General features: G+C 43.5%; 1 protein-coding gene across 4 annotated transcripts in view; it reads right to left on the reverse strand.

Moving 5' to 3' along the window:
• Positions 1–16069, reverse strand: part of LOC129707519 (zinc finger and BTB domain-containing protein 46-like) — a 48572-nt gene that overhangs the window by 5717 nt on the left and 26786 nt on the right. Inside the window, exons 4-7 of one of the 4 annotated variants that reach the window (XM_055652627.1) lie at positions 7424–7678; positions 3817–4001; positions 3523–3580; positions 913–3441 (exon numbers count right to left, since the gene is read on the reverse strand). In XM_055652627.1, the coding sequence (XP_055508602.1) occupies positions 2747–3441; positions 3523–3580; positions 3817–4001; positions 7424–7678 (1193 nt within the window). In that variant the 3' untranslated portion in view covers positions 913–2746. Of the gene's footprint in view, positions 1–912; positions 3442–3522; positions 3581–3816; positions 4002–7423; positions 7679–16069 lie in introns of those variants that run through there. The other 3 variants (XM_055652626.1, XM_055652629.1, XM_055652628.1) reach the window with 3 other exon arrangements.

The raw sequence follows: 16069 nt of genomic DNA on the forward strand, positions 1-16069 counted from the left end.
TTGGCAATATGGGGAGAAAAGATGAAATAACAATTCTACATAATTAGAATTACCTTTGTTATTCTATAATACTGTGTCGCTGATATAAGAAAGGAAATTTAACGTGTGGTCAACAGTCAACATCATATTTGACTATTTCCAAGATGGCGCCAAAGCCAGTGGGACTCTGTGCGCTGAATCTGCAACCACGCATTACAACCGCTCCATTCTCATAAACACCCATTGCAACAAATCTGTACACTGTGGATAGCTCGATTGCAATCATGTAGTCTTTCCGCTGATTGGCTAGCACGCAAGAAAGCCTTTTCACTGTACCTCGGCACACGTGGCAATAAACTAAACGTCTGGCTACCAAAGTCCAACCAAAAATAACCAGTAAACTATTTTGCTAAAATGGCAAGAAGATTAAATTTAGGAAAGAATAAGAAAACAAACTTCAGTTCCATGGCGCCATTTATTCAGTGCCCTGAAGCAGAGTATTGGAAGCAATTGTTGACCAGACTTCCAACCTATGGAAATTATTGACAGAGAATTCAAATGCCTTCCAAGGTTCTTGGTTTTCATTCAGATGAGTATCATAACAAGCATCCTGTAGCCTTCAAGAAGCGGCAGGTAGAAGCAAAGGTGAAGATGCCACACTTCAATTCACATGCAGCTATTCAAGGCAAGGTCGTTTCCAGCTTCATGAGTTAAATAATGAACATTATATGTGTACTATTGGCAAATGGATTGGTTTTATTTTAAATAATATTTTTTATTAGAAGCAAACATATTATGGTAAAGTATAATTATATTGGCAAATGAATTGTCCCAGTCCAAATTCCCAATCGTGAGACTGCATTGATAAGCCAACCTACATCTTGCACTGCAGCTTAAAGAGCACAAGCAATTATAGCACGAGGTAAGTATATCTTGAAAATACTAACGCTTCTTAAAGCTTGTTGCTTAAATGGTCGCATTAGCACAGATAAATAGGAAATCAGATCATTTAATTACAATCTAAAATTTATTGAATTTTATGACACACAACAACATGAGCCACATGTTGAAAGTACTAGAAAGTAACAAGTAAGAAAAGACTTTTAACAACTTTCTTAGAGATTATGCATGGAGAATTTTGTGTTACACACACTGGTTATTTATCAAGCAGTGGATATCTTTCAGGGCATACATGTCCTTAAGGTACAGAAAATAAGAGGCAAACAGTAACTAGTATATATAATAATAAAACTAATAACAACCTTTGAGACTGACTGCTTATCAAAGCGGGATGCTAACATTTAGTAGTTGAGAAACAAATGTTTAATGATGAAAGTTAGAACGTGACCAAAAAGCCCTGCACTAATACTACAGGTGGTGCTGCACATTGAACCATGACATAAACCCTGTAAACTACTTAAGATAGACACAAAAAGCTGGAGTAACTCAGCAGGTCAGACAGCATCTCTGGTGAAAAGGAATCAGTGATGTTTCAGTTCGAGACCCTTCTTCAGACCAAACTAGTTGACTAAAGTACTTTACTAGATTAAAATAGTAGACTACTACTGTGTAATAGGGGGAAAAAAATAATTTTATTTCGACTATTAACGCAAAGACGTGTGAACTAATATTTGATGCCACTACACCGAGACTAGGCTACATCAGTGAAGTCAATTCAAACTTCATCTTTCATTGTATTCCACATTCATTCTCCATCTACATTGCTGGGGGGGATTAATACAACATATTTAACTTTCTTAATAATAATCCTTAATGAAGCTCACGGAATTTAATACCGAGCTTTGCCAGCACAAATAAACATGGCTCTATAAATCTATGACAAGTTGCAGGGATAAATACTCTAAATACGCACTTTCCCCAATTAAAATACATAATCATCAACTGACTACATTTATCGACTTCTCGTGTATATGTCGCGATATTTTGACTTCTGCGCGGACAGCCCCATTAAACATATGCTACAATGCCGAGAACTCTATTCTATACTATCTTCCTCTTTGCTCCACCCATTGTACTTCATTGTATATTCCTGTTATAGCTCTGATCCTGCAGGAGAGAAGGCAAAACACAGCTTTTCACTGTACCTCGGTACACGCGACAATGATAGACCTGAATAATCTCAGCTGAAGAACAAACAGGTTTCAGGATAAGCCCATCGTCTGAAAACCTTTCATTAAAAAAAAAGTACAAAAACACAAGTGGATAAGTGAACAAGTAAAAATAAATAACAAAAAGATAATGGATTTCTACAGTTTTTTCCAGAACCGTAACAATTGGATCATTGACACCACAAAACCAGCCAACGACTAAATATATAGATCTTGCTTAAAATGTTTATTCTTCCATTTCTAGTCACGACACTTATCCATATTAAAAAAGTGCTCAGCAACCCAAGAGAGCAACTTTGCCCTGCAAAGTCAGTATGACGTATGTACAAAGACAAACTACAGTAAGAAGTGTTTAAGAAAGAACTGCAGATGCGGGAAAAAAAATCGAAGGTGGACAAAAATGCTGGAGGAACTCAGTGGGTGAGGCAGCAATTATGGAGCGATCCTTCTCCCCATAGATGTTGCCTCACCCGCTGAGTTTCTCCAGCATTTTTGTCTACCGTAGGAAGTGTAATCTGTTTTAACTAAGATTTGAAAATGCCTGAGGAAGTGCACAAAGTAATAGAATGTAAATGTACTCCATGTAAATGCTGAAGACCTATCCAAATGTTCACTATACCAAGCAAGAGCAAACTTCATTATTCGGACAATTCTGTGTCGCTGAGCTGTGAAGTGGGGAGACGCTGATTGGAATCGAGTGAGGGTGTACAACTGTTACAATCATTCTCATCTGCTTTAAGGGCCTGGCTATCCAAAAGTTGGTCAGAGTGCTCAGTGTCTCCTTGGGCACCACTATGACTGCAAATTTTCATGTGATTCATTAGGTTTTTCTGCACGCCAAAACTCTTCCCGCAGTCGCTGCACACAAAGGCCCGCTCGCACGAATGCACCGACGCGACATGGCGGTTTAAGTCGGTTCGGTCACGGAAGGACTTCAGGCAGAACGAACACTCCAGTTTTTTACGCTTGAAGTGGACGGTTTTCTCGTGGCGCTCGGCGTTCGACTTCAACGTGAAGCTGGCAGGACACTTAGAGCACTGGTACCGGAAGGCCAGTACAGGAAGCATGTGAAAGCTTGTCGTGTGCGGCATCATCTGGTTAGAGACGTTGTGAGGCAGAATTGACAACGCGTGCTGATATTCATGTTCGGTGTGGTTTTCAAGGCTGCTAAATCTCATGCTGCAGAATCTACAAGCAAACTCATCTAGCGGCTGCTGGCCTGTAGTTGGCAACGGGCTACTGCCAATCGCCGAGCCGTCGTCTGCGATGAAGCTAGTCCCCATCTCCGCCTCTTCACCGGTCGAGAAATCCGCTGCATTGCGGGCGTCGAGTCCTGAGGGAAGGAAATACGGTTAGAGTGCAGCAAACTTTGTGCAGTGGAAAGTCTGTGCTGATTTGAAACAACACTGAATACCTGAATCGGCACTTCCGTACGATTGAGCCAAGATCCCCTCGGTATTGTCTACATTGATCTGTAACCGTAAAATAACACAAGTTAATAATGAACTGTGATTTAATTAGTAACAATAAACAAAGGTAAGTGTTAAAAATAAATTACAGTACTGAAAAGCTATTGCTGTATTTTCCACGGGACATTAAGTTTAGACAGAATTAATTTGCATTCAAATTATCAATCTTCACATGAATTCTTCTAAGTTATGAGTTATTTTCTACTTGTAACTGTTCATATAATGGTTTTGATTCTTACCTGCTGCGGGGAGTCAGGCTGTTGGCGTGAGTCGGCCTGTTGGTGTGAGATTGGATCCGATAATGGTTCTTCACACTGCAATGTCCTGGGAGGACTCGGCTCTGGAAATTGGGAGGTCAGTGGAGACAAGTCTCTTTGTTGGTAATCATGTGCATCCTCTGAATGATTCAAGTTATTTCCAGGCCCTGAGAAACACAGGAAACGAGTCTCACCCAGCTGGCTCTCGGCAAATAAAAAAAGCTCTGCACTGCAGTAGAAGTCTGCTGTGTTTCTCCTGTGTCAGTGAGAGAGGACCGGAGATCCTACAGATCGAGAGGAATTCCCAAAGCTTCAAGAAACTAGGAATCTTAAAGTAACCATGGCGGTCGGAGGTTGCTTTTTTGAAAACAGACTAAATTGTTGCCCTGGTTAAAAGAACACAGATTGGTGCTGTCAATGAGGCAGGTGAAACTAAACATGGAAATGACTCATCATTTACTTTGCCAGAAGATGTATCAATTTGTGACTGAAGCAAACTTTTATTCAAGCAGTTTCCCAGCAGGCATCAGATAGACCACCACACAAATCCTACAACAAACATTCAAATGATCGGAAACGGTTTCTTTATTTCAGAAAACCAACGGAAAAATGCAAAATTTGAGGCAATATGCAATTGCTGCATCTTAAATATAATGCTCAGTGTAACTTGAAATGATAGATTTAACACAAAACGAAAGGTTCAAGTTGGTAGCCAATGTGTGCACCTAGAACATAGAACAGTACAGCATCGCAACAGGCCCTTTGGCCCACATTGTCAGTGCTTGACCAAGTTTCTGTACCACTGCCTGGGGTTTTTAGAATTTGAAAGCATCCACCCCTTCACAGCATGGCGGGACGGGATAGTCAAGATGAAAAAGAACCAATGACCAAGAAGTTCCATTCATTTAAAATGGAAACTGTTACGCTTTGACCAAGATGATACTTTGTTGGTCAACATTTGGAGGCATAGGATTCGAGCAATAAGATTAGAATATTGACACCATCGTTCGTTCGTAAACCATGACTTTAAGATACAGCTTCCCCCCCCCCCCATGAAGCTAGAACGTTACACTCAATTACAGAGTATGTTTAGCCAATACTTACAAACTCCACACCAACTCCACATCACTATAAGTTGGCTGCGCCTAACAACAGCGGCCTCTGCAGTCCGTCTGTCCTTTTTTTAATTTTTGTCCGGCTGAGTGTATAGTTTGTAGTGGCTTGTATATTGTTTTTAGCTGTGTATATGTGGGGGGCGGGAACTTTTAAATCTCTTCCCTGTACGGGGGACCCGATCTTTTCCCTGTCGGGTCTCCGTTGTCGTTGGGGCCTAGCACCGTGGAGCGGCCTCCAACCGGAACGACCTGGGGGCTCCAGTCACGGAGCCTACGGACTCACCATTGGGGAGCTGGCTGGCTTCGGAGCGTGGATAGCTGTGGTGGCGCGCGGCTGCGACACGACTACGGAGCTTCGTAGGCTCCACCCGCAGGCCCGGTGAACGGTGACATCAGGAGCTCCGCGGGTCCCTGGTGGGAGACCGCTTTTCGGAGCTCCCACGCGGCAAATTCTCCCGCCCGAATTGCGGGGTTGAAAACGACCCGGAGCGGGGCCTTACATCGCCCGGCGCGGTTTTAACGGCCGCGGGACTTGCCATCGCCCGCCGGGGGCTTTAACATCGGGAGAAGAATGGAAAACAGGGAGAGACAATGACTTTGCTTTCCATCACAGTGAGGAAGAGATTCACTGTGATGGATTTTTGTGTGGATTGTGTTAATTGTGTGTCTTAGTTTTTTGTTGTTGTATGACTGCAGAAACCAAATTTCGTTTGAACTTCATTTGAGGTTCAAATGACATTAAACGATATGACTAACGTTACATTCATTATGGTAAAACGTGCAATTCAAAAGTTTCACAATCGATCATTCCCAAAAACTATACATGATTAAAATAATCAATTTTAACACAGGCCCAGGACACACATGTGAAACACTGAACAGTTGTGCACTGCAATTCAAAACACAAATGGAATTAAACAATGGTGTGGAAACACCAGTGTAACAAGCTTATCTGAGCCACAACTCTGCAGTGCTTTACTCAATACAAAATTTGCCCAAGTAACTCAAATGTAAAAAGGTGCCTGTATTAAGAAGCAATTGACACATTAGCACAAGTGTTTGAGGTATGGCAATAAAACTATGCATCTGGTACAAAGACATGCGGCCAAATGCATCCCTCTGGTGCCGTTTTAACTGTGCAATTCACCAACTACATAACCTAGACTTTTACATTCTGCATTCAACACACGCAAGGATATATATCTACATGTGTCCATTGGTTCAACCATCCATGCTTAAGCACAAATAACTCGTGCATTCTGCAATTGAATTTGTCATTATAACCCCATCATTTCTTCTTACTCCACAAATAAGCTGCCTTGCCGCTCGCTCCACCCATTAGAAAAAACAGCTTGCAATTTGATTTATTTGCAGACTGACAAAAAAACAACAAGAACTAATTGGCATTCACTCATTTATCTGTTAAGAACAAAGTGAAGAGCTCACAATGACAGTTTAAAAAAGTTATGACAAAACTCTGCTGTGGAATATTTTTGATTATGTGTTCATCGTGCTGAAAACGTACACGAGCCAGCTGATGTAGGTGCAATATAGACACAAAATGCTGGATTAACTCAGCGGGTCATGGTTACTTCAGCATTTGTGTGTCTGCTGCCTGACCCACCGAGTTACTCCAGCATTTTGCGTCTATTTTCGGTAGAAAACAGCATCTGCAGTTCCTTCCTACAAATGATGTACATGCAAAATGTTTTACCGTGAAGATTCTTGTATCACGTCACTAATAAACTGGAAAACAAGCAGCAAAATGGAACACCATCCATCAGCATTTGGGGAAAGAATTAAATAGGAACTGTGAATAGTTTAATTAATCTACTTAATTTCACGAGGATCACCGCAGTAATTATTAATCATGTCAATGGCTCCGACGGAAAAAACACTACAAGGGAGTGGATTTATAACAAAAGGATGAGAAGGCTATAAGAATGAGAACCATCAACAAAGCTGAACATCACTGAAGCCCATTGATAAGGAATATTGGAATAAGGTGCTGGTGGGGAGACAGTCCACCAAGAACTATCAATTTTCTGTTTAATCCCTTTTATTTAAGTCTGTGATGTTAAAACTATCTGCAAGTTTTTCCACTGAAGACAAAAGATACTTTTAACGCGTTCTTAAAACTGCGTTAGTGCCGATATAACCGTTTTGAGCAATTGACCACACTTTAAAGATACAGCACGGAAACAGGCCCTTCGACCCACCGAGTCCGCAGCGACCAGCGATCACCTCGTACACTAGCACCATCCTACACACTAGGGCCAATTCACTATTTTAACCAAAGCCAATTAACCTGCAAACCTGTACACCTTCGGAACGTGGGAGCAAACCGGCGTGGTCGCAGGGAGAACGTACAAACTCCATACAGACAGCACCCGAGGTCAGGATCGAACCCTGGTCTCTGGCGCGGTGAGGCAGCAACTCTACCTACATTTTTATTTTTATAAAAATGGGTGTACCTTTAGGCAAGTACTCGAAAATAATAGATTTATCGTCTCCTGGTTGGTCGGACTTTACAGACAAGAAGCTGTGCTTGCTCAGTAACGCCGCCCTCAGGTTGGCCACCGTGGATACCTGCTGCTCCTCTTTCACCGAGGCAACAAACTGAGACAGGTAACTCGATTCCACACCAGCCAGTGGTTCCTCCGCATTCTGACAAAAATCAGATCGGTCTCCCCTGCTATCCGAACTACTTGGTTCAGTTACATCAGCACCTGAAGAAACACAAGTTCATAACTGGTCAGCTTCGCATTTTATTAAGTGCAATATATCAAACGAGCCCGCATAGATACATCATGTCAGTTCTGTAGGTCGAGACCCAAAAGCCTCCGTCTCCCTCTTTCCCCTGTAGGTCAAGACCCGAAAGATCTGTCTCCCTCTTTCCCCTCCCCTTCACAGCTCCCCCATAGCCCACTGCCTCCGCCTCTTCGTTTCATCTTCCCACCCACCCCACCCCCTGAAGAAGGGTCTCAACCCAAAAACGTCACCTATTCCTTCGCTACATAGATGCTGCCTCGCCCGCTAAGTTTCTCCAGCATTTTTGTCTACCTTTAGGTTTTTCCAGCATCTGCAGTTCTTTCTTAAACTTATCAGTTCTGTATACTGTTCCAGGGCACACAAACAGTCACACAGGTGAGCACCTTTCTTGCACTACTTGCTATACTTTAGCAAAAACTTCACAGTCAACGCACAGTGACAAAAATAAAATTGATTATTCACTTCCTAAAACCCAGCATTCAAAATATGCATTAAAAATCAAAGAAAGACTACAGATGCTGGAAATGGGAAAACATAAATGGCTAAAAACACTAGGTCCAGGCAGTATCTTCAGATGCAGAGTGGAACATCAGGACAGCACCATTTCCACAATGTAGAACTGTTCTGATTGTTCAGGCTTCTTGACAAAGCCAGTCATCTCACTTCCCCCACCATCAGACGCACTGAGATTATTTGAGGGCACTCATTTCAAGATATCATTGCTGCAAGATCAGGGCCGCAGCGGGTAGAGCTGCTGCCTCACAGCGCCAGAGCCCCAGGTTCAATCTGACCCCGTGTGCTGCCTGTGTGAAGTTTGTGCGTTCTCCCTGTGCCGGGTGCTCCGGTTTCTTCCCACACCCCAAAGACGTGCAGGTTTGTGGGTTCATCAGCCTCTAAAAATTCCTCTAGTGTGCAGGGAATGGATGCGACAAAGTTCACTAGTGTGAACGGGTGATCGATGGTCGGCGTGGAGGGCCGAAGACCTGCTTCCATTCTGTATCTCTAAAATAAACTAACCAGTGTGAACAGATGATCGACGGTTGGCATGGATTGTGGGCCAAAGGTTTCCATGCTGTATCTTTCAAGTAATCCAAGTTTCAAACCTCACCAGAGGTAGAGAAAAGTGCTTTTACTGAGCATGGTTAGCAATGCAAATATACTTCACTACGATGCTGAGAACCACTTTCTATTTTGTATGTTGTTTGAGCTGATTGTATCTATGCAAGGTACATCTGATCTGTTTGGATAACATGCAAAACAAGGCTTCCCACTCTAGGGGGCAGCACAGTTGTGCAGCAGTAGAGTTGCTGCCTTACATCAACAGGTTCGATCCTGACTACATGTTAGCATTCATAGCAAAAGGATTTGAGTATAGGAGCAGGGAGGTTCTACTGCAGGGTCTTGGTGAGACCACACCTGGAGTATTGCATACAGTTTTGGTCTCCAAATCTGAGGAAGGACATTATTGCCATAGAGGGAGTTCACCAGACTGATTCCTGAGATGTCAGGACTTTCATATGAAGAAAGACTGGATAGACTCGGCTTGTACGCGCTAGAATTTAGGAGATCGAGGGGGGATCTTAAAGAAACTTACAAAATTCTTAAGGGGTTGGACAGGCTAGATGCAGGAAGATTGTTCCTGATGTTGGGGAAGTCCAGGACAAGGGGTCACAGCTTAAAGATAGAGGGGAAATCCTTTAGGACCGAGATGAGAAAAACATTTTTCACACAGAGAGTGGTGAATCTCTGGAACCCTCTGCCACAGAAGGTAGTTGAGGCCAGTTCATTGGCTATATTTAAGAGGGAGTTAGATGTGGCCCTTGTGGCTAAAGGAATCAGGGGGTATGGAGAGAAGGCAGGTACGGGATACTGAGTTGGATGATCAGCCATGATCATATTGAATGGCGGTGCAGGCACGAAGGGCCGAATGGCCTACTCCTGCACCTATTTTCTGTTTCTATGTTTCTACAGGAGCTGCCTGTACAGATTTTGTACGTTCTCCCCATGACCACGTGGGTTTTCTCCAGGTGCTCCGATTTCCTCCCACACTCTAAAGACATGGGGGTTCGTAGGTTAATTGGCTTTAGTGAAAGTTGTAAATTGTCCCTAGTGTGCGGGATAGTGTACAGGGTGATCACTGGTCGGTGGGCCGAAGGGCCTGTTTCCATGCTGTATCTCTCTAAAGTGTAAAGTCTGTACTTCAGTACAGGTGACAATAATAAACCTAAATCTAAACTTGGAATATTAATAAAGGAAGCATTTATTTTGGCTTGAAAAGCGCTGGGTTTTGCCAACGATTTCTATCAGAACTGCTGGCAATCATTCATCCAAACAGCCCGAGGGTCTCGACTTTGTGCAAATGCAGCTCCATCTTTGGTTTCATTTGGGATTCCAGAGTTTGATGTCTGAGCCCACGTCTTGCTGAGATTTCAACAACGGGATGGCGATGGGGGGCATGAAAGGAAGCCTCTCAAATCCCGCATGTGGATTAACCTAGTGCAAGACTGCACACCTCCTCCCACCCTAATACACACTCTGTTTCTTCAATGTAGACTGTCGAGCAAAGGATTAAGAAGCAATGGAGAAGATGATTTCAACTTATTTAGCTTTGGGTTTTTAAGTTATTATGTTTTCGCATTTTCAGTTCATGTTAATTTTAATTTACATGTCAGGGGGCTTTCAAAGCCGTCTAAATCTACCAGAGGATTACACATGACAATGCTCTATGCCAACGTGGTCAGCTAAAGATACAAAGCGCTAGAGTAACTCAGCTGAAGGCAGTGTTTCACTGCAAAGGTCTAGGCATCTTTGCCACCATGTACCCAGTTGTCCTCAGTGTCACACGCCTGGTCTCTGTGGGCACAGGCAGGCAACAACATGGGCCAACAGCAACTGGCCGAACCAAGTGAGGCATATGCAGATCAGATATAAATCAGGCGCGGAACTGATACAGCGTGATTACGGCCCAAGATGTTCAGGTCCACCACCGAATTTCCAGCACCTCCTTTAATCCGGACAAAAGTCCGAGAGGGCACTTGAAATTCCCAGGGCAGCCACAGAGGGCGCTGCTTGTGGCGTGCGCTCTTTCAGTACGTGGCCCTCCGCCCTGAAAGTTATTTGTTTACATCTGCAGTTGCTGGCGGTGATCCCTAGGTTTTGTGCAATTCTCAGCTTATATTGCTTACATTTAACCCCAGCTGTGGCTTCTAAGCACGGTCCAAGTGACAGTCTCGATGCCAAGCGTAAGCACATTTAATTTACATTGAATATTTGTTATATTCAAGTCCGTGCTGCTTTAGAGGCACGGGAGGGAATAGTTAGTGGGTCACAGGTGTATCGTTGTATCATCATTGCATCATCTCTGTTGGTCCAGCAAAATGGATAATCCAGCAAGGCGCTGGAACCTAGGGTGCCAGACCTGTACTGTGGAAGTATTAATGAGAAACAATACCACTAACACCATATTTTTCCATAAACAAAATGGTAAATACCAAACAATTTAAAATGAAAAGGTAGACACAAATGCTGGAGAAACTCCGCAGGTGAGGCAGCATCTATGGAGTGAAGGAACTAGGCAACGTTTCGGGGGCGAAACCCTTCTTCAGATGTTTCGGCCCGAAACGTCACCTATTCTTTCACTACATAGATGCTGCATCACCTGCTGAGTTCCTCCAGCATTTTTGTCTACCTTCCATTTTTCAGCATCTGCAGTTCCTTCTTAAACATTCAATAACGAATAATCAACTAAAATTAATTGCAGCTTGATACCAAGCTATGCGGAATTGATTGCGTTGTTGAACTGAAGACATAATGAAGTATAAACTGGTAATAAGCACGCGTACGACAAAAACGCAACACCAAACCTAAATAGCTTTTCCACAAATTTAACAGAACTCTGAAATTTAAAAAAAGTTAAATTAATTCTCCAAATCAAATTGTGCGGTGAGAAACAACTGGCCATACAAACAACCAAGAGGAAACTACAACACACCATACAAAAGTTTGGATTTAACAAGCGGAGAATTAGTCACAATCGGTCAAGCAATTAGACAAACAAGGGATGGCTCGGTGGCTCAGTGGCTACCTTACAGCACCAGAGACATGGGCTCGACCCCGACTATGGCTGCAAAGACGTACAGGTTTGCATATTGTCCCTCGTGTGTAGGATAGTGTTAGTGTACGTGGAGATCGCTGGTCGGTGCAGACTCAGTGGGCCCGCTTCCACGCTTTGCCTCTTTAAAAAATGTTTACAAATAAATTCCCATTTGGATTACAGTTGGAATAATGCAGCTTCATTAGGACAGATTTGAGGGATTTAAGGTAGTGGACTCAATCCATCGCTTTTCCCAGGTCGTTCTCGGAAGATTATGAACTGCGAACAGTATTCTTCATCGGTGAATTCTTTCCGCACTTTACCGCCAGCAAGAATATTAATGACTGTGCATAATTTGTTACCTAACGCTGTTCTGTTTATCACTGCATTTAACAACAGACCAAAATGACGCTCATAACCCGAGAATGGCATTCTGAAGGAAAGGGAATGTAGAAATACATTACCAAACATTAATAAGCTAGAAGAGTCAGTAGAGTTATGTTAGCGTTTAGAGCAAAGATGGGGAACCTGCAGCCTTCTAGGCCATTAAGTGCGGCCTTATGAATGAATCCAAATTTTGTAGAACAAATACTTTTATTTTTATTTAAGAAGGAACTGCAGATGCTGGAAAATCGATGGTAGACAAATATGCTGGAGAAACTCAGCGGGTGAGAGCATCTATGGAGCGAAGAAAATAGGCGGCGTTTCGGGTCGAGACCCGCAACGTCCCCTATTTCCTTCGCCCCATTTTCTCCAGCATTTTTGTCTACCTGCGATTTTTACTAATATGTTTTTGTTCATCTTTTATTATTTTTATTTTAATCATGAAATGAACGTATTTAAAATACCAAAGATTAAAATGAGATTCAACTAAATAATCCTCCCCGACTGACGGCCACAATTAAAACATTAGTAAGTCATGAGGGCTATTTTCACAAAATAATGTACATTTGTAAGTATATCTAATTGAAGTTTCTTGGATGCGGCCTTATTAGATTACTGCTAACTTAACGCGGCATTCCAACATGAAAAGGCTCCCCAGCCCTGGTTTAGAGACACAGCAAGTAAACTGGCTCTTTGGCCCACCGAGTCCACAAAGACCATCGATCACCCGTTCACACTAGTTCTATGTGATCCCACTTCACCTTGGGGCCAATTTACAGAGGCCAATGGTAATCTATAAACCAGCTCGCCTTTGAGATGTGGGTGCAAACTGAACCACCTGGAGGGAAATCACATAGTCAGAGATCACATGTAAAACCCACAGAGACCGCGTAGTTGCATCAATGCAAATCACACGCACACTTTGAACAGTTGTAAACAAACAGTCCTCAGCGCGACACACACACACACACACACACACACACACACACACACACACACGTCCGGCAGATCGCTGCGGGCCGTAGAGGGGGAAGAAAGGGGTAGATGGGGAGGGGGGTGTGAGGGGGAATGGAGAAGGGGGAGGTGCCCTCACGCTCCCGGGGCAGCTCTCCCGTCCCTCTAGTCGCCGTGCTTCACGCACACAGTCCCGGCTCCCGCTCTCCCTCCTCTCTCCAGGAAGACGGGGTGAACAATACAAGCGTTTACAAACCTCGGCCTCAGCTCACGCCCGGACCCAGGTATCCGTTCCCGCCGCTGGACCTCCCTTCCCTCCCTCCCTTCCCTTCCATTCTTCTCTCCCTTCTCTCCTTCTCCCCTCAGACTCCGCCAAACAAACACACACACACACACACACACACACACACACACACACACACACACACACACACACACACAGCATGTCCGGCAGATCCTTCCTCTCTCTTTTCCCTTCTCTCCCCTCCCTTTGCCTAAACCCTTCCTCAGACTGATAGGGGGGACTGATAGGGCAGTCGGAGGAAAGGTTTCGGCATGAAGCGTTACCTATTTCCTTCGCTCCATAGATGCTGCTGCACCCGCGGAGTTTCTCCAGCATTTTTGTGAATCCCTAGACCTAGTTTAGTGAGCGTACACCGAGAGTCACCCGGAGGGGTGACCAGGGAAACTTTCCGGGCGACCCTTGGTGGACGCTCACTGTAATAGGTCTAGGGATTCCTACTCTCCCGGGCAATATACCCTCCCTTTTTTCCAGGACCGAAAATATCCGATTTTCTGAGCTTTTCGGTTTCCGGAATTTCGGATAAAAGGTTGTGCACCTGTACCTATGGAGCGACAGTATAGGTGACGTTTCGGGTCGAGACCCTTCTTTAGACTGGTAGAAGAGACCAGTCTGAAGAAGGGTCTTGACCCGAAATGTCACCTATTCCTTTTATAGAGCAAAAGCTGCCTCACCCGCTGAGTTTCTCTAGCATTTTTTGTCTACCTTCGATTTTTCCAGCATCTGCAGTTCTTTCTTATCCAATTGCACTGCAAGTCTTTTTGAATCTGGAATTTGCTGGGGTAGGCCGCTTCAGACAATCTCAGCCACTGCAGGGTTAACATCTCACTATCTCACATGAAGCACAAGTCAGTGTAAATAAAAAGCTCTACACCACCCTCTGGGAAATCAGTTAGTAATAGCGTTGATGATGCAATATAACCCCCTGATACACCACTAAAAGCTGCAAAAAAAATGTTATTGTGTCAATGAAACACAAATATATAGACCTCTTTTAGTAGACTAGAATGCAGGAAAGAAAATGTACTTGTCACTTTGAACAATAATTTGGTATCGATGTGGGTACAACCAAATTAATTGCGAAGTGTTTATTCTGTATTTTCTGTCAAATCTCTGACTGCATTAAACCTGCATCCAGGTATCTGCACTCCTTTGATGAAATCCATGTATCATGCAAGGTTTAGCACAACTTTCTACCAACAGAATGACAAACAGACCTACACTGGGCACAAGAAAGGCTCACCCCTTGAATACAACACTGAAAATTAAAACCCAGCCTTGTGAATCTCCCTCAAAACTGGAAACTTCAAAAACATTTAGAAATTGAGCACAATTCCTTGAACCAATAGATTTTTTTAAAAATAAGCATCAGTTTTATAGCAGTATCATAAAGTAAGACTTATTTCCGATACTAACTGCCACATCCTTTGTTTTAAGAACATGTCTCTCAATGCCTCTGAATATACTTCTCCGACCTCGAGTTTTCCAGCATCTCTGACCTTCGGGTTTCGGCCCGAAACTTTGCCTATTTCCTTCCCTCCATAGATGCTGCTGCACCGGCTGAGTTTCTCCGGCACTTTTGTCTACCTTTGATAACACCTGGCTGCCCTCGCATCTCTTTGCTTCAACAGTAACACCTATCTTGGCTAGGAACCCCTTCGGAACACCTTCTCCAATCTAGTAAATACTCCTTTGATCGGGCGTAGTCTAGCTTCTTACCACAATGGACAATAGGTGCAGGAGTAGGCCATTCGGCCCTTCGAGCCAGCTATTCAATGTGATCATGGCTGATCATCCCCAATCAGTACCCCGTTCCTGCCTCCTCCCCATATACTCAGACTCCGCTATCTTTAAGAGCCCTATCTAGCTCTCTCTTGAAAGCATCCAGAGAGCCGGCCTCCACCGCCCTCTGAGGCAGAGAATTCCACAGACTCACCACTCTCTGTGAGAAAAAGTGTTTCCTCATCTCCATTCTAAATGGCTCCCTCCTTATTCTTAAACTGTGGCCACGCCTTCATTTTTCTGACCATCCCGTTTTCCTTACTCCTTTAATTCCAGTCTTTCTGTATCTAAAATGACATCACTTCATCTCTCAATATGCCATTAAATCCGTTGACAAAAGATTAAGAAGCTTTGGAATCAGTACAGTGACAGATGAAAACTGATGAACTGTACACGGCACGGGCCAGGAAGCGAGTGGGTAAGATCATCTCTGACCCCTCTCATCCTGGCCACAAACTCTTTGAATCACTTCCCTCTGGAAGGCGACTCTGGACTGTCAAAGCTGCCGCAGTCAGACATAAAAACAGCTTTTTTTCCACGAGTAGTTGCTCTATGCAATAACCAAAAATCTGTAGCCTCCTTTTGCTCTGGTATTTTACTTAATTCACATGTTTAATCAATAATGTTTTATTATTAATGTTTAATGTTTTACGAGTCATTCCTAACTATCACTGTATGTCGTCACTTGCAGGCGGAGCACCAAGGCAAATTCCTTGTATGTGAATACTTGGCCAATAAACTTATTCATTCATTCATTCAAAATTGACATGAAGCAATGAAACTAAATGCCAACAGTTTTATTGAGAGCAGTTGCAGTTTCTGTTACAAAAGACA

The sequence above is a fragment of the Leucoraja erinacea genome, chromosome 21 (assembly GCF_028641065.1).
Source record: "Leucoraja erinacea ecotype New England chromosome 21, Leri_hhj_1, whole genome shotgun sequence".
Taxonomy (NCBI): domain Eukaryota; kingdom Metazoa; phylum Chordata; class Chondrichthyes; order Rajiformes; family Rajidae; genus Leucoraja; species Leucoraja erinaceus.